The following is a 19,148-nucleotide window of genomic DNA, read 5'->3' on the forward strand; positions in this document are numbered from 1 at the left end:
CTGGCAGCTGAAGTCCAAAACATCTGGAGGACCAAAGTTTGGACATTACTGTTGTAGCACCTTTGAGACTGAGAGAAATAAGTTGGTAGCATGAGCTTTCATAGACTTAAGCTTACTTCATCAGATGCATGAAGAAAATACAAGCATACGTTTACACCATGCATCTGATGTGTCTACGAAAGCTTATACTACCAACTTCTTTCTCTCAGTTAGTCTCAAAGATACTACAACATCTACTAATCCCAAGTAACAGGGTTCTGTCTTTGAACAGTACAACACAATCTTAAAAGCTCTTCCTTTAAAAAGCTTCAGTTCTCAAAATCCTGTTGAGATAAAAAAGTATTTGCCTGCCAATGGAATACCATCAACAGGACAGAAAAATAGATCATAATACAAAGCATAGATTCCTCCCCTGACTTTTGGGGAGAGACACGTGCCATACAAACACTGTTTGCTGCTGGATTTAGACTTGTGCTACTCAAAGTGATGGTCCATGAACCAGTGCCTGTCCACAAGCCACTGGCTGCTAGCAGTTTCTGGCAAGTTTCCAGAAAATAAACAATTATTGGTATCTGTCCCTGGTACAATGCAGAAAAATAGACATACACACCCCAGCTTTTTCAGCCATTACATGGATCTCCTTTGTTATGTGCATAATGCATCACCTTTTGGAAATTAGAGGAATTGATTATCTAATTTTGAGTTCCTCTGTTAATCAGTTGCTCATTTTGCAACTTTGTCAAATAAGTTAAATACAACAGGTGAACCTCTTTTTTTATTGCATTTACACTTATGTTAACATGCACACATAATCAGAGAGAGATGAAAAGTGAATGTACTTTTATGAAGGCTGGTTTCATTGATGGCTCACTTTCACAGACAAACCACACCTTTATCAGCAGTCACATGAACTGGAGCAATTAAATATGCATCTAAGGCTGCAATACATCATTACCTAGTTTGCTTCTTACTTGGTCATATAACTAGCAACATATGCTCAAATTCAGTCTTCTTCACAAACATTAAAGGTGCTCCAATTTTCACTCTGACAACCCTACCCTACCTAGTTTCTCTCCCAGTTTACTGTGACTTACGTCACTCTGTCCACCAATTCTTCTCTTAAATTTAATGAGACGAATTAAATTAAAATTAATTAAAATTAAATTCTTGCCTCAAGAAGAAGAAGAACCCTCCCTCTGTACCTACTGTCATCATCAGGCCTGGGAGGGAGTGAAAAAGACAGGCCCAGTTTCATCAGGTCTAGCTGTAAATTCCGTGACTTATGTCACTCTCTTTTATCTTATTTTATTTTATTGTATTCTCTGTATTTTTATTGCTGTAACCCACCTGGATTCTTTGTGATTGGGTGGCAAAAGCATTATTATTATTATTACCCATTGTTGAAGCAGCCATAGTGGGGAGAGGACGTAGAGGCAGACTGGCTCGAGTTCTTTCAACAGGTATCCCTTGGTTTCAGCTGAAAAGAAATGATCTGAGCTCCCCTCTCCTCCATTAAAACTATTCTGACTGAAGACAGAGCCTGGGAATATTACTTTATTGGACTACAAGTTCCAGAATACCCCATGTAGCAGAACTACTGACCATGCTAGCTGCAGTGTTCTATGAACTGTTGTCATAAAAAAAAAAGGAATGTTTCAAAAATCATAGAATCATAGAGTTGGAAGAGACCAACAAGGGCCATCCAGTCCAACCCCCTGCCATGCAGGCATTCTCAGTCAAAGCATACCCAACAGATGGCCATCCACTCTCTGCTTAATGACCTCCAAAGGAGACTCCACTACACTCCCAAGTTCCGTTATAGTATGAGGAAAATGTGCTTGTACCACTGCTCCTGGGAGAGGGAGGTATTGAAGTGAGATGTCACAATCCCAGCAATTTTTCTTTGGTGGTAAGCATTTCTACCACTGCCAGAGATGCCTCATACTACTTATCCTTGCAAGTTTGGCTGTCAGTTTTGATGTCTACACAGAAGACCTTTGGATAGAGTTATGATCCTTGTTTTCAGTGTTTTAATGTCTGTCTTCACATAAGTAAAATGAATCCCACATTACAGTTGAAAAGATGTTTTTAAAGTGTTTTGTAAAGAAAGAAGCATAAACCTTATCGAATTCAGAACACCTCAGTCACAGGTAAGGGTGTACAGAATTGCAAACCCCACTGGAGTTTGGTTCCAGGACACCCCATGGACATCAAAATCAATGTATGTTCAAGTCTCATTAAATACAGTAGTTAGTAAAATTGTGTCCTTTATATAAAATGGCAAAATCAATGCTTGCTTTGTGTAATTTATAACTTTTTTAATGCTTGACTCCATGGACAAAGAAATCATGGATATGAAGGGCCGACATATAGGCCAAAATCCCATTCAGTGCAAACAAATTTACACAAATGAAGACAACAACAATGGCTGTTCTAGGCCAATCTGGTTCCAGCTCCAGATTGTGGTGAGACAGAACAGTGTCTGAATACCTGGTCAAGTTCTTGTTTGCGGAGGTGAACTGCCTGCAGAAGGAGGCACAGAATATGTCATGCTCAGCCAGGCTGAGGACTCAGAAGATGAGGAGGCTGAGTTTGAGCCAGGTCCTAGCTCTGCTCTGCCAGCACAAGCAGAGCCTATTCTGTGTCAGGAAGCTCAGCAGCTCAGCCTCCCACCAGCAGAGATTCCAGACACAGAAGATATGGACGAGCAAGACAATGAAGTACCTACCTTTAGCCAGCAAAGGTCTAAAAGGGCATGCCTCCGCTGGTCCAGGAGGCTTTATGAGAAATGCTCAGCAATTGGAAAGCACCTGTGATTAAGAACTGGGTAAATATAAACAGGTGCAGGATGCTGAGCTCCTTTGTCAAAGATTATTTGAACTTCCTAGCAAAAGCATGTTTCTCTGACTCCCTTGGACTTTGTGGTCTGAAACCTTGCCTCTTGGACTACCGACTGACCTGGACCCTCTGGAACCCTTGACTTCTGGACTGCCTTGCTAAACCTGCCTTTCTGGAATCCTGGACCCTTGGACTGTCTGACTCTTCTCTATTGGACACTGAATTGGTACTTTGACACTGTACTGTACTTTATTTCTTGTATTTGCAAGGACCTTTTGTTTTGGATATAAAGCTCTGCCAAGCTGTGTGAGATGTTATCAGCAATCTTGGCAGCCTTCCCAGACAGAATACCTCCTTATCCAATCATGTAAAAGTACACCCACCAGCATGTGCCAGAATTACACCAGTGTAATGCCCCAATTGGATACCAGTCATAAAAGGATATATATTACTGCATCATGTGGGTATGCATTTTAAATTGCCTTTTTAATATTTTAAAAGAACCAGGACTTTTAAATACTTTTTATTTATTATTACAGTTAGCCCTCTGTATCTGCAGGGGATCCATTCCAGACCCCCCCTGCAGACTCCAAAATCTGCAGATGCTCAAGCCTGCATTCTCCCCAATAGTGGTGCATGCATGCAAGCATACTGCCATTAGGGACAGCCCACATTGTCCCATGATGGCATATGAATGCAGACACACTGCCACTAGGCACAACAGAACTTAATGGCAGTGTGTCCATGTACACACATCACCATGGGACAACGGGGGCTGTCCCTAATGCTGGTATGGCCATGTGCATGCACCACCATTGTGAACAATGCGGGCTTGCCATCCACAGATGCTTGAATCAACGCATGGCAAACCCGTGGATACCAAGGGCCGACTGCATTGAGTTTTAAAACTACCTTAACTACATTTGTGTTTTCATATTATAACCATCTTAACAACATTTTAATATCCATAATACCTGGTACTTGTTGTTTTGTTGTTGTTGTTTTTTTAAAGAAATAGATTGGACATTCTGGGAGAAAGACAGGAAAGAAATCAAATACACATATACATATAAATACATATCCACTTAGTGATACCATTTTTATCACTAAAAATTGTGCCTTCTGTTAGAGATTGGGTTAAAAGTCCCAGACTATCCCATCAACTATACTGGAAATCACTGTTCCAAACCACGAGCTGAAATAATTTGCTTTCATCTTGACTCAAGGGAACTGAGGTCTGAAATGGTAAATGATGGAAACCCTTATTCTGCAACACTTATCACTCACTTATCTTCACGGGTGTGCCATTTTCCCAGAATTTTTTTTTAAAAAATGCCTTAAAATATACTTTACCTTGGATTCCAAGTAAATATTTGCTAAGGACATCTTGGAGATCTTGTAGAGACAAATGGAGAGTGAGATGGCACACAGCACAAACAATGTGTCATTTATGGCAACCCTCACCAGTACGATGATCTTCCTTTCTGAATTCTCTATTCTCACAAGCACTGCACATGTGAGATTGACCAAGAGGAAAAGGAGACTGACAAAGATGGAAACTAGATAAAGAGGCAACCTGGATGGGAGGGAAAAACATTATTTCAAAAAGTATTAACCTTCAACAAGTGTTAATGGCATTCTCTGAAGATGCCAACCACAGATGCTGGCAAAATGTCAGGAATAAATTCTTCTAGAACATGGCCACATAGCCTGAAAAACCCACAAAAAAACTATGGATGCCGGCCATAAAAGCCTTTGACTTCACATTATTCATGGCATGCTTTGCATTCTCCAAAAGGAGACACTCTTCGTGACAAAACAATTTAACAGATTACATAAATGAAACTTGCCATATAAAGAAAAATACCCCACTCCTTGTTCCGGGATTATGGGCAGCCCAAGATAGTTTGCTGCTTACGGCCAGACAAGGTGCTTCTCCCTCCCCACCGACACAATCCCCACACTGCACCACTCTAGTTCCACCACAAACAGGAGCTGATTAAGTCTTACTTCAATTCTTCTAGCCAGTTATGTGGAGAGTGTAAGTAAGGCAGGCCTCATAGCGCGCACACACAGCTCACTTCCCTTTGTTTACTACATTGCCTGACTGCTCTTAAATTCCCACTCAGTCAAATGGTGCTGCTCATGTGTAACCTGAATAGAGAACAGGCCCACATGTATCTGTCCGAGTGTGGGGCCACAACTGACCACTTCTCTTCTATTTAAAGACAGAACAGAGCCTGAAAAGTGTGCTTCTTCCAATAGGTGTTCTCTGTGAGACTACATTGGGAGAAAGTGATTGAGCAAGAGCACCAGAACTGACCAGGTTAACAACAAGTAATGGAAAGCTTAGCTTCCACAAAAAGCTCAAAAAGAATGGGAGGGTTGCTGGCCCTACTTCCTAAGCATCTGCCACTTGAGGGAGTTTAGTGGCAAAACCAGCTGTGTTCCAACAGATCACAACACATGCTAGCTAAACATTAGGATGAATTTCCTGATGATAAGAGCTGTTCCATGGTGGAACACACTGCCTCAGAGAGTGGTGGATGGCCATCTAGCCTCTGTTTAAAGACCTCCTCTTTAGGAGGTCTTTAAACAGAGGCTAGATGGCCATCTATCCAGAGTGCTTTGATTGTGTATTCCTGTTGTGTATTCCTGTTAAGCATGGATTTGGACTAGATGACTCTTGTGATTGCTTCCAACTGATTATATTATTCTATGATTGTAAGTATCAGCTGATCTATTATGATCATACCATATCACCAGGAGAATCTCAGCTTGTATCACAGACAGTGTGACATCACACTGAGGATGAAAATGATAGAGCTGGACCATCATGGGCCATCAAATCTAACCACCTGCTCAATGCAGACTCTCCAGCTAAAGCATCACTAGCAGACAGCTGTCCAACCTCTTTTTGAATACTTCCAGAGAAAAGAGACCCCATCACTTCTCTAGGCAATTGGTTTCATTGCCAAACTGCTCTTACTGTAAAGCAAACAGCTTTCAGGAAACATATGTATAAGCATAACACACCACATCATGTCAGCAGAGTTATCATTAACTGCTGTATAGGGACAGGATACTACAATATTGCCTTCAGTTAAGTGGAACAAATTAGAGTTTATAGGAAATAATATCTATAAAGGTTGCCAAAATCCATTCAAACAAATGTTGAAGATCAGACAGGAAGGTAGCAAATGGTTAGGTGGCAGGATCTACAAAATGTTATTGGATAATCAATATACGTAATCTCATAATCTCTATATGACACAGAAGGTCTATTAGGAGTATGGGAAAAGGATATTAAGATTAATAAGAAAGAAATCCAACAATGGGTACAAGAAATAAAAAAAAAATATTGAAAATAATAAGGTTAGAGAACAACAGATGAAAGTACTAGGAAGATGATACAGAACACCATAATGCTTATAATATATCATTAAAATGTATCACCTGCTTGTTGGCATAGGTGTGGGAGCAAAGGAACCTACATTCATATGTGTTGGGAGTGTTGAAAATTACAAAGATTTTGGAAGGAAATAGAGCAAGAAATCAATAATATAATGGGGGGGGGGGTGACACTCAAATAAAGAAAGATGTATAACTAGTAATGTTAGGAATACTGTTGGCCCCCCACTTTTGCAGATTAAATATTAATGGATTTGATTATTCATGGCCTGGTTGCAATGGACGTGTGCGCGCTCCTCCTCCTGGGCTTTTTCCCTCAAGGGAAAAAAGCCTGAGTGAGGGAGCAGTCAGCTTTGGCCAGCTTCCCTCCCACCTTCCCTAGTGCTTTGACCAGCTTCCCTTAGTCAGCTAAAGCATGGGGGAAGGGGAGAGGGTGTGTGCTCCTCTTCCCACCATGCTTTGGCTGGAATGCTTTGAGTGAATATGTGGGAGAAGGTGGAAGGGGTGTGCATGCATGGGGATGGTTTTCCACCTTCCCCCACATATTCACGTTTTTTCCACTTTTGTGAGGGTCTTGTGCCTCTACCCCCATGAATGTGGAGGGCAGACTGTTTAGGATTACAGAAGGAGGAGAAATATTTAACTAAACAATTAATTATAGCAACACAAGTAGTAATTGCATATGGGTGGAAGGATAAAGAAAGGTGGAACTGTAATATATGGAAACAAAATATATTAGAATATATGAAGTTTGACTTTATAATGGGGAAAAGGAGGGTTTATTTTGGTCAATTGAAAGAAGAGGTTTGGGAGATGAGTCAAATATATCTCCACTATATCTGGGTCCCAGCAGCAGGTAAGAGCTCCTCCCTCCATTCCAGTGGCATGCCAACTGCCATTGCTGCGTCCTCAGAGGAAGAAGGAGAGCAGTCAGGAACAGCTTAACTCAATTTGTACCCCACCATCCCATTTTCCTTGTGTGTCCTGCCTTAATTAGATTGTAAGCCTAAGGAGAGGGAACTGTCAAACTAAGTAACTTGTGGTTGAGTGGCTGAGTATCAATTCTCTAAATAAATGGAATGAGTTAACTCCAGTTTCACCTACACTAGAGCAACTCCCTGATTCTTTCCAATCTTTCTTGAATTTTAACTGCTGGAAATGGCTAGACACTGTGTGGGTGGAAACTTCCTCTCATCTCATCTGAGTAGCTTCCCTCAATTGCCTCTTAGTGATTAAAAAAAGTATTGTAGCAAGAAGAGCAAAAGATCCTCATCTTGAGGTAAGGCAGAATCAGGCTCCTAATGTGAGTATTTTGGGACTTTCAAGATGTAAGCACTCCGTCCATTCTGAAAATATTCAACAGCATAGGATGCACCCCTATTGTTTGGAAAACACATTTTCACATTTTCAACGCATAATAGCCTGATGTATGTCTCAAAGTCATTCAGTTTCTGTTAATTTTCTTTCTTAGATGAACACAGTTTTGACTTGCCAACAATTAATTTCTTTCTATTATTTCTTTTACTCTTAACAAGAAATGTGGTTTCTTACCTGTATTTAAGTAGTTCTGGGGAGTATTTTGATTTAGCTTTAAAAATCACCTGTAATAAAATGAGAGTGCATATTATACTTGCAACAGGCAGTACAAATACAGTTTGGATTCTCTCATATTTCAGATAAATTTATTGCATTTCAGATAAATTGTTAGGCTACATATTATTCTGTTGGACAGTAAAAAGTAAAGGACTAGTTCTACGCAGGTCTCTTTGCAATGTTGCAATGTTGATTTGCACACACAGGTATAGAAAGTATATGTGGTTCCAGGGCATTACTTCCTTGACAGAAAATTTGGTACTAAAGGCTGAAATAACATGGAAAGAATATTGATAGGTTCTTACACTACAAAAAAAAAAGAAAAGAAAAAAAAAGAGCAGTTAAGAATGTTTTAGCAAATGTTTTATTCAAAACTAAACAATGTGCATGTGAGAACTGAAGAAAAAACCCGGTTAGGTAACTTTTACACATGTAATCAAAAATATTTTGAACCTTCCAGACATGTCTTGAAAGCTTTTTTTCCAAAGCACATTCAGCAATAATTTATTGTTCATTTATCAGCCTTCCCTTGTGTTATTATTTCCATTATGATGGTCAAACTTACAGAGCTATTTTTTAAATAAAAAACATGCTAGGGTAGCTGCTGAGGAAGGCTTAGTAGCCCTCTTTCCCCCTCTCTTGTGCTGTTTATACATCCTCAGTGAGAGATTCTGGAGGCAGCTGCTTTCATCCATGCACAACAGCTACAGTAGGATCCTCAGATCAAGCTTTATTGCATTGTTCACAGCAGACATACCACTGCAACTTGCAACAAAGGTATGTGTTTCTCCAGCCTTTTTCACCATCCTCCCCACACTGATGCTGCCTAAAAACAAAACCCTTTCCAGTTAGATATAGGTCAAGGAGGGAAAGAGGGGTTGGATTGGAATAAAAAGACTTTTAACAAAGAACTTCCTTGTTGGCTTTGCTAACTGAGATATGTCTGCACAGGGACGTAGCCAAGGGGGGGGGGGTCTTGGGGTCCGGACCCCCCCTTCCATTAGAAAAATGAATGGTGTGTGCTGCTGCGCCACCGCACCCAAGCCCCATTATAATGGTGGCACTTAGTCTGGACCCCCCCCCCTTCCTAAAATCCTAGCTACATCCCTGGTCTGCAGCCAGATTCTTGAGATTCTCTCACATGTTACATGGCAGAAAAATGACTAAATATATAGGGCACTGCAGATGGCTTCTAAACAAATCATTCTTTTAAAAAACTGTAGCAGCAAAAGCAGTCTTAGATCATATTAAATCAGAGAAAGCAACTGTATGGAAACACCAGTCAACTATTACAGAAATGGGGATGATCTGTTGGACTGCACCTCTCTTGCTGTCTAACCTTATCACTGTTCACGCTGGCAAAAGCAGTTGCAGTCCAATATATATACAATGGGCCCTTGCTATCAGATGAGATTTGGTTCCAAGGCACCCCTTGGATATGAAAATCCATGGATGCTCAAGTGCCATTAAATAGTGTAGTAAATTTGTGCCCCTTATATAAAATGACAAATTCAAGGTTTACTTTTTAGAATGTATTTTCCCCCAGTATTTTCAAACTATGGGTGGTTGAATCCATGGATAAAGAATCCGTGGATATAAAGGACCAACTGTATTTGCTACTCCTGTATTAAAACTCTTTAGAGAATTTTATATACATAGTCAGCTTTCCATATCTATGGATTTTTTTATCCATGGATTCAAGCATCCACAGCTTGAAAATATTAAATATACATATAAATTCCAAATAATAAACCTTGATTTTGCCATTTTATATAAGAGACATCATCTTACTATGCTATTGTATTTAATAGCACCTAAGCATCCACAGATTTTGGTATTCATGTAGAGTTCTGGAACCAAACCCCAGCAGATACCAAGGGGCCACTGTACACATATACATATATCAGCTACCATGCCTAGGGAGAGTATTTTACCAACTAGGACACTATCATTTCAAAGCTGCTCTCTCTAGTCACCACTCACCTTATTTCTAAATTTCTAGAAAACCTCTGGCATAGATATTAATTCCCAAGCAGGTTTCATGTGTACGATAATGGTTTTCGTATACCCAGACCCAACACATAAAGTTCAAGAGGAGCCTCTGAACTGAGCTTAGAAACAGAATGAGAATCAGTGACACTTTTTCAACACAGTTGTGATGTAGGACAGGGACGTAGCCAGGATTTTGGGAAGGGGGGTCCAGACTAAGTGCCACCATTATAATGGGTCTTGGGTGCAGCGGCGCGGCAGCACACACCATTCATTTTGTCTAACAGAAGGGGGGGTCTGGACCCCAAGAAACCCCCCCCCCCTTGGCTATGTTCCTGTGTAGGATGTTCTGGTTTACCATCAGGCTGCTGCATTCAGAAGCAGATGAAGTTTTCCAACAGTTTTGAAGGCACCCCACTCCCGCTCACAAGTGACTGCAGTTACCTTACCTGCGTGTCACAAGAGCATGGATAATTCCAGCAAGATTGCAAGAAAAGAGATTCCACCTAAACATTAGTAAGAACTTTCTGACAGTGAGAGCAGTTTGACAATGGAATAGATAGTAGACTCTCCTCCACTGAAAGTCTTTAAACACAGTTGGGATGTTACATCTTCAGCTGTACATCACTTCATAGCAGAGGGTTGGAATAAATGGTTCTTATAGCCCCTTCCAACTCTATGATTCTAAGCTTTTAACTGTCTTTCAAAGTCTGCAGCTTGTGAAAAGTGGTATATGCCACAGCTCAGCATTACAGCATGTTTTGCACACAAAAGGACACTGCTTCAGTGACAGATGTCTCCAGGTAGACTGGAAAGAACTCTTTGTCTGAGATCCTGCAGAGGCATTGCCAATCACTGTAGATCAGGGGTAGGCAACCTTTTTGAGCCGGGGGCCGGGTTGCTGTCTCTCAGACAACTGGGGGGCTGAAGCCCGGGGGTGGAGCTTCCACCCCCAGGGGTGGGGCCGTGTGCTGGGGTGGAGCCTCCACCCTCTGGGGGCGGAGCTTCCACCCTTGGGGGCGGACCTTCCACCTGGGGCGGACCTTCCACCACCCAGGGGCCAGGCCACCTCCTCTTTGCCGGCCCCTGATGGGGCCCCAGGCAGAGGCCGGGAAAGAGTTGGCGGGGACCGCCAGCACTGGAGGCCTCCCCCTCTTTGCCAGCCCCTGACGCCAGAGGCCTGCTGCCGCCGCCGGAGCCCTCCTGGAGGACCTCAGCGAAGGCAACGGGCCTCTGGGAGGCTCGCTGCAGTCGCAGGAGCCCTCCTGGAGGGCCCCTGCGACGGCAACTGGCCTCCCAGGGGCCCGCTGCCACCGTCGGAGCCCTCCTGGAGGGCCCCTGTGATGGCAACTGGCCTCCCAGGGGCCCGCTGCCACCGCCGGAGCCCTCCTGGAGGACCCCAGTGAAGGCAACGGGCCTCTGGGAGGCTCGCTGCAGTCACAGGAGCCCTCCTGGAGGGCCCCTGCGACGGCAACTGGCCTCCCAGGGGCCCGCTGCTGCCGTCGGAGCCCTCCTGGAGGACCCCAACGAAGTCAACGGGCCTCTGGGAGGCTCGCTGCAGTCGCAGGAGCCTCCCAGGGGCCCACTGCCGCCGTCGGAGCCCTTCTGGAGGGCCCCTGCAATGGCAACGGGCCTCTGGGAGGCTCGCTGCAGTCGCAGGAGCCCTCCTGGAGGGCTCCTGCGACGGCATCTGGCTTCCCAGGGGCCCGCTGCCGCCGTCGGAGCCCTCCTGGAGGACCCCAACGAAGGCAACCGGCCTCTGGGAGGCTCGCTGCAGTCGCAGAAGCCCTCCTGGAGGGCCCCTGCAACGGCAACTGGCCTCCCAGGGGCCCGCTGCCGCCGTCGGAGCCCTCCTGGAGGGCCCCTGCAACGGCAACGGGCCTCTGGGAGGCTCGCTGCAGTTGCAGGAGCCCTCCTGAAGGGCCCCTGCGACAGCAACTGGCCTCCCAGGGGCCCGTTGCCGCCATCCGAGCCCTCCTGGAGGACCCCAACGAAGTCAACGGGCCTCTGGGAGGCTCGCTGCAGTCGCAGGAGCCTCCCAGGGGCCCACTGCCGCCGCTGGAGCCCTTCTGGAGGGCCCCTGCAATGGCAACGGGCCTCTGGGAGGCTCGCTGCAGTCGCAGGAGCCCTCCTGGAGGGCTCCTGCGACGGCAACTGGCCTCCCAGGGGCCCGCTGCCACCGTCGGAGCCCTCCTGGAGGACCCCAACGAAGGCAACGGGCCTCTGGGAGGCTCGCTGCAGTCGCAGGAGTCCTCCTGGAGGGCCCCTGCGACGGCACCTGGCCTCCCAGGGGCCCTCTGCCGCCGTCGGAGCCCTCCTGGAGGGCCCCTGCGACGGCAACTGACTATAATAGGAGGGTTCAGTCAGTACATCTTCTGAGGCCTTTAAAAAAGCCATCAAGACACATCTCTTCTGGCGGGCATTCCCAGACTAATACATGGGCCCTCTCCACTGTCCCCCAACTGTGCCTCCTTGACTCTCCCTTAAATCGCCTCATTGTAATGGGGATTAAATTTTATTGTAATTTTTAATGTGATTTTAATAACTGATTTTTATGCTGTTGTATTTTAAATTGTGTGTTAGGGATTGTGATTACTATGTTTTATTTTTTATTGTAACCCACCCCGATCCTCCAGAGAGAGGGGGCTAATAATAATAATAATAATAATAATAATAATAATAATAATGGTTTGGGGACAGGAGAGCGAAGAAGGGCCCATGAATGTCTGACAGCCACCTAATATTCCTCTTGCCAGAACAATCAGAATGTGGCTCTTCTTCAACCTTGCTTAAGGAATTTCACTTGCCTTGTTGTTGTTGTTGTTGTTGTTGTGTACTTTCACATCATTTCTGACTTATGGTAAATCTAAATTGAACCTCTCATGGGGTTTTCTTGGCAAGATTTGTTCAAAGGAGGTTTATGATTACCTTCTTCCGAGGCTGAGCGGATGTGACTTGATCAAGGTCACCCATTGCGCTTCCATGGCTAAGCAGGGACTCAAACTCTGTTCTCTGGGGTTCTAGTACCAGTGGTCATATTTAGGCCTAAGATTAGCCATCATGTTCAATTACACTTTCATAAACATACACCAAAACCTGTCTATTTTCTTCATATATTATTATAATCATATTTTTTGTACAAAGAAGGAAAAACTACAATTTTAATGTTTAAAGTTATACCATTATCTTTATTGAAAAGACTTAACTGAGGATTTAAGGTTCAGTTTTGAGAGGAGAAACCCTGCCTCCCAGGGCCCAAGAGTCTTGTTCTGCCTTGCAAAATTTCTTTCAGAGGCCCTGAAAACTTCTGCTGTAAGCATTTTCTGCAAGCATTTTAGAGTTGGTATATTCTCTAATCTAAATATATCCCATTCTACTTCCTCCTAGCCTTTTCCTCATGTATAATATGTTTCAAACCTATTAGCCATATTTATCACTGTCCTCTAAATCTTCTCCATTTTCTTTCCATTCTTTTAAAAATGTGAAGATCAAAGCAGGCTGAGTAGCCCAGTAAAAACCAATGTACACCCGCATTAAAAAGGTGTTTCCAGTGGGTTTCCAGTTCCCATCAGTGTAGAGATAAGCAGGTCCACAGAGAAGCTCTCTTTGAGCTGCAGGGGAGCAGGAAGTGGAAAAATACAAATGTGGGGAAAAACAAAAATGTTTGCACACTAGTGATATGAATACCACACAACCTATCTTGGTGCTTATAATATGCCATTTGCAGTGTGGGACACACAATCTGTTCTTTAATTATTTACCGTCTACTCTTCCTTCAGGCAGATTAAGGAAGCATAGATTTCTCCCTGCTGTTGTCTTTAGGACAAACAGCAGACTGAAGGCTAGTAAATGACCCAAGATCACTTGTGAATTTCTTCCCTAAGCAGGGAACTGAACCTGGATCTCATCAATCTCACACTCTAACAATAACCCAGTTCTGGACCATCCCAGGCCCCAAGGTTTCCAGGGCAAAATCTGAGACATAGGGACAACCTCTGGTGGTGATGTTAAGTATTATGCATTAAGTATCAACAATAATAGTTGACAACAGTTTGTCATTCAAACACACACACCATATTCTCTGATTTGGAAATAAATATTTAGCTAAAAGGCTGCTCCTAGATTAAGGCGAAATGAAACAATTATTTCTTCTCACTTACTTAGTGGAACTGGATAACTTGTTTTACCATGCTGCCAAGAGGTCAAACAAATAGGTGCTAGAACAGATCAAATCTGAAATCCCTCTGGAAGCCAAGATGACTAGACTAAGGAGATTATCACATTACCTTTGCTCCTGGAATAGATGCGGAATATAATCTTAAAATGATGTATTTTATTGCATTCACCTGTCACTGAGCAGCAGGCAGCCGATTTGTAACCTGGGCTTCTCTCTCATCTTTTTCATGAATGGGATTTTTATTTTATTTTATTGAATCATTATACTGTACTTCACATACATTTCATATAATAACAACAAATATCATCATTTTGACCCCTTATATCTTTCCCATATCCCCTCTATTTACATATCCTTTAAACATTCTCATTCGTAAGCTTACATATACTACTTCCTTCCCCCCAACCCCTAGAGATTTCAAATAGTCCTATTTGAATGGGATTTTGAAAAGCAGTGGCAAAAGCCTCAGTTGCAAATGGGCTGCCTGTTGCCTGGCAATAGGTGAATGCGTTAAGATCCACCTTCTTAAAGTTACAGCCTGCATCTATGCCATAAGCAAAGGTAGTGCAATAATCTCCTAAGGCTGTCATACTTTGGCCATGTCATCAGACATACGACTCATTGTAGAAAAGAAAAATGCTAGGAAAGGTGGAGAGAAGCAGAAAGAGAAAGGCTGTATGCTAGATGGATGGACTAGGTTATGGGTATACATTTACAGGAACTCAGCAGCGCAGTGGAGGACAGGGACGCTTGGAGATGTCTCATCTACAGGGTTGCCACGGGTTGAGATCCAATCAAGGGATGATAACGACAACCTCGTGAAATTGGATGCAGCAGAGAAAGGAAGGTGAGCTCTGGCACTACAATGAATGGGAGAGAAGGAGGAAGCTAGCTAACTTACTAACTAGACTCCCAGAGAGCCTTTGCAAGTTGCAGCAACAAATCAATTAACCTTTGAAAATGATAGCAAGCTGTTCCACTAGCTGAGCTGGAGATTTGCACGCAGCCCTTTGGTGTTGCCTGGAGGTAAACCAACCCAAACTGGGGAATTTGCACCCTCATCTAGTACCTGGATATGACACATGAGAACTAGAGACTGGAAGACAGGCCCCAAGATCTAGGAGCTCTACAGAGTAATGAGTAGGGAGCCTGACAAAGATTTTGTCCCAATGCTGTTTATTCTTAGGCTTTTCAACTCTAGAAAGGCTTTTAAAACCAAAATGAAAAAAATGCAATCAACATAAAGCAGCTGAAATGCAACTTGCACAATCAAATTAACTAAGATTCTAAAGATTTTCACTTCTTTATCCAGATTATGTTGTAACAATGGGGCGCCTGAACATCAAAGACATACTGATAGGGTGTAAACAAAATGTCAGTGATAGTGGCAGAAAGAATCCAAGATTATTTTCCTAAATCAAGCATTCTTACTTATTTTTCTTTCTAGGCATATTTTTAAATGATCTTATCTGAGTTCTCTTTGAGAGTATCAAAGACAGAATGGACATACAACAATATAATCAGGGCATTCAAAATTTACAAACAGAGTTGGACATATGGAATCCTGCAACAAAATATTGTTAAGTGTGGATTAGGGTTTCAGTTCTTCCAGGTCTCTTTTCCATTGTTCTCTTTTTAAAAATAAAGGGTGGTTGAGATAGGAATGGACAAACTTAACAACACCATTATTCGGGTGGATAAATTCATCAGAAAAATTTAGTAGTACTTAAATGATTTGAAGATGCACAATAACAACAAAATATGATAGGAAGCAATATCAACAGCAACAGTAATAACAGATGTTATTTCCTCATAAAATGTAAAGTATGAATAAATATGAAAGAATGAAAATAAAAAAACTAAATAAACAAAATATTTTTATCCCTGTACTATGTCAAGAGGGGGAGGGGTGACATTGGCATAGGTAAAAAGTTTGAGTGCCACTGGCTTAGGGCATTATTAAAGAACCTGAGGCCCTCTCCAGATGGGCCTTTGTGGTGCTCCCGTCACGTGCTAGGGGTTGGCCAAGGGCACACCACCCATACTGGCTTCACCCCTAGCACGTGACTGGGGCGTCAAAATGGCAGCGCCCTATATACACGGGCGCTGCCATTTTGACGCGACGGACACTTAGCGTCCGCACGTCCCGGTTTCATTGTGACACCACAAGTGCGCCACTGGTGCACTGCGGTGTCAATCGCGCCTCAAGAAGAACCCGCTTTTTAAGGGTTCTTTTTACTGCGTGAAGGAGCCGCAAGATTTGTCCGCTGCAGCTCTCTTGCACAGCAAAATAAGGCACGGATAGACCGCCCTCTTTGGGCAGTCTGTATCTGCCTGTGACTACATATCTATTTTCCCATTCAAAATGTTAATGAGTGGAAGCTTCACTATTTACAATCTTGACATTCAGACTGTGCTGAATGTTGCTTTTATTTAAAAGGAGGAAATCAATACAAACATGCAAATACCTTTGCAGTATTCTAGCAATTTTTATTATCCTGAACTTGTAATATCCTTTATTATTCCAGAAAATACCTTAATTAAAAATAAGAAAAATCTCTTGAACTGTTATCAAAGTTTTTAAAAACTGATTAAAAACATAATTGATGTGGCATTTCAAAAAGTACATATTCCTGTTCACATCCTCAGGTTGTAAAAAATTAGCCATTGTGTGTTCCTGTTCTATTGCTATTTAATTGTAAGTTAAATGCCTGAACTTAAAATTATTTTACTTTTAGTTTGCAGTAACTTGCAGAAGGCATTGAAACAGAAATGGGAACCAGGCAGTTCACTGGTTAAATAATGCCTAATTTCAATGTACTGTAGGTAAACAAGAAAAACAGATCCACATAGTATAGTACACACCCAACCTGCCTTTAAACAGGAGTGTGAGACATCAAACATCATAAGTTCTCTATATATGTGTAACTTTGCACACATTCATTCTTCTTCCTGTCTCATACTTATATCTATCTAAAGTGTGGCTACTAAAAAGACAAAGAAATGCATCATAGAGCAAATCAAATCTGAATTCTCCCTAGAAGCCATGGTGACTATACTGAGGCTGCCATATTTTGATCATATCATAAGAAGACATGATTCACTAGAAAAGACAATTATGCTTGATAAAGCAGAGTGCAGCAGGAAAAGAAGAAGACCACATTCCACATGGATTTAGAAAGCCACACCTCTGAGTCTGCAACACTTGAGTCTGCAACACCAGGAGGACTTGGGATCTCTCATTCGTAGGGTTGCCATGAGTTGAAGTCAACCTGATAGCAGTTAACAACAAAAGTGTGTCTAGACTTTTCCCAGACACAGAATAAATACACATACATACTTCTTTGTCTAGTAAGTAAGTAAACAAACAAACAAACTTGATACTACTGGTGGGGATTAACAAAATGGCTTCCATGCTGAAAACAATTAATCTCTCTTTTTCTGTTTAGACAATTCAATGGCTTAAGCCAAATATCACAACTTTCTCTTCATGTGCCACTTGAATCTTGTTGTTCTAGGCCTAACAATTCAATTCCCTAGCTATCCCAAAGCTCTACAAACAATAATTACATCTCAGTAGAAACAATGCATAGGGACACAACAGACATGAAACAGTTCATATCAAGAGTTGTGCCGTTGTTGTCATTTGCTATCAACTCAGATTCAACTTATGGGAACTCCATGAACAAGAAATCTACAAGAGCTGTGCTCAAGTCTTGCAAAGCCAGGACTGGCTTCCTTGACTGAATCATCCCATGTGCAATGTGGCCTTCCTTTTTTCCTGCTGCCATTTTACCAAGCATTATAGTCTTTTCTGCTGATCCATGTTGTCACAGTTTTCTATACAAATAGAGTCAGATGGGGAAATGCACTTATAGGTGTAACTAGGGATGCCATATCCCGGCGGCCCCTGGGACAATTCCGCTTTTGGGACCCCCTGCCTGCCCTGGTCCGGTTCCCCCCCAACCCCAGCCTTTGTCCCGTCTCCGGGCCGGCCCCGCTCATGCGGCCATTGCCGTGGCCGCTAATGCGGCTGGCCGCCAACCCACCTCCTCCTCCTCTTCTTGGGCAGCACCACCCTCCTGCTCCTGGGCAGCGCTGCCTTCCTCCTCCTCGCCAGCGCTGCCGCGCCACTTATGGTGGGGCTTTCCCGCCCGCGCGCGGGGCTATGACGGAGGAGCTCGTCCCCTTGGGCCAGCCGGCCATTGGCCAGCTGGCCAAAGGGGACAGGCTCCTCTTCCCTTGCGCACGCCACCCCGGCCGCAGCATGGGCCAGCAGCAGCAGCAGCGCGCGCATCCCCCACTTGCGCGCCCTATCGCGGGGCTTCCCAAGGAGCCCTTGTGCCAAGGAGGAGGATGAAGGGGAGGAGGATGAAGAGGAGGTAGAAAGGTGAGTCAGTGGCCATTTCAGGTCTGCCTTGGGTTTTTTTTTTTTAATTAATTTTTAAAAATATAAAATACTTATTTTTTGTTTTTTTTATTTCATTAATTTTTATTGCTTGTTTTTATTTTATTTCATTTATTTTTATTATTGCTTGTTTTTTTTATTTTATTACATTAATTTTTATTATTAAATATATACACCCCTGCCTTGTTTTTTTATTTTTCCCCCATTATTTTTTATTATTAAATATATGCAAGTGCATTTTCTGTATATTTATGGCGCTTTGAATGCTAACAAGTCTGCCTTTCTTGGACAATTATAGTGATGATGATGATGATGATGATGGTGATATTGATATCAACAAGCCTCTGAGGCACGGCCAATGTAACTTGCTGTGATTTTTACAAACTCATGCGTAGTGAAGAAAAACCACAGTCCCTTGCCCAAGTACACACTTCTGAGAAGTACAGTTGAACCCGAGGGCAAGTACATTTTTGCCATCTGTCTAGGAATAATGCCAAAATGTCCTCCATTTTGATCATGCCTAAAAAACATGCATTTATATTAACATTTTTAAAAAACCCTCAAATTTTTGTGCATCCTCCATTTTAAAAAATGTGTCCTACATTTGAAAATATTGCCCTATATTTGTCCTACATTTGTCCCGGTTTGGAGGTCCTGACTTATGGCAACCCTAGGTGTAACATGCAAGTTAGATATGCCATGGTTTACTTTGCTTTGATTTACTGGCTATAG

The 19,148-nt window shown here is 42.9% G+C and overlaps 1 protein-coding gene across 3 annotated transcripts in view; it reads right to left on the reverse strand.

Moving 5' to 3' along the window:
- GPR137B (G protein-coupled receptor 137B) overlaps window positions 1–19,148 on the reverse strand; it is a 37,728-nt gene that overhangs the window by 11,900 nt on the left and 6,680 nt on the right. For all 3 annotated transcript variants that reach the window (XR_016281727.1, XM_089529870.1, XM_089529869.1), the window contains exons 2-3: window positions 7,801–7,850; window positions 4,192–4,414 (exon numbers count right to left, since the gene is read on the reverse strand). Coding sequence is in view for 2 of the 3 variants with exons in the window: in XM_089529870.1 (XP_089385996.1) it covers window positions 4,192–4,414; window positions 7,801–7,850 (273 nt within the window). In the remaining variant the exon portion in view is untranslated. The remainder of the gene's footprint in view (window positions 1–4,191; window positions 4,415–7,800; window positions 7,851–19,148) is intronic.

This window comes from Sceloporus occidentalis, unplaced genomic scaffold (genome assembly GCF_023333645.1).
Source record: "Sceloporus occidentalis isolate IW3139 unplaced genomic scaffold, rSceOcc1.0.p SCAF_6, whole genome shotgun sequence".
NCBI classification, from domain to species: Eukaryota; Metazoa; Chordata; class Lepidosauria; order Squamata; family Phrynosomatidae; genus Sceloporus; species Sceloporus occidentalis.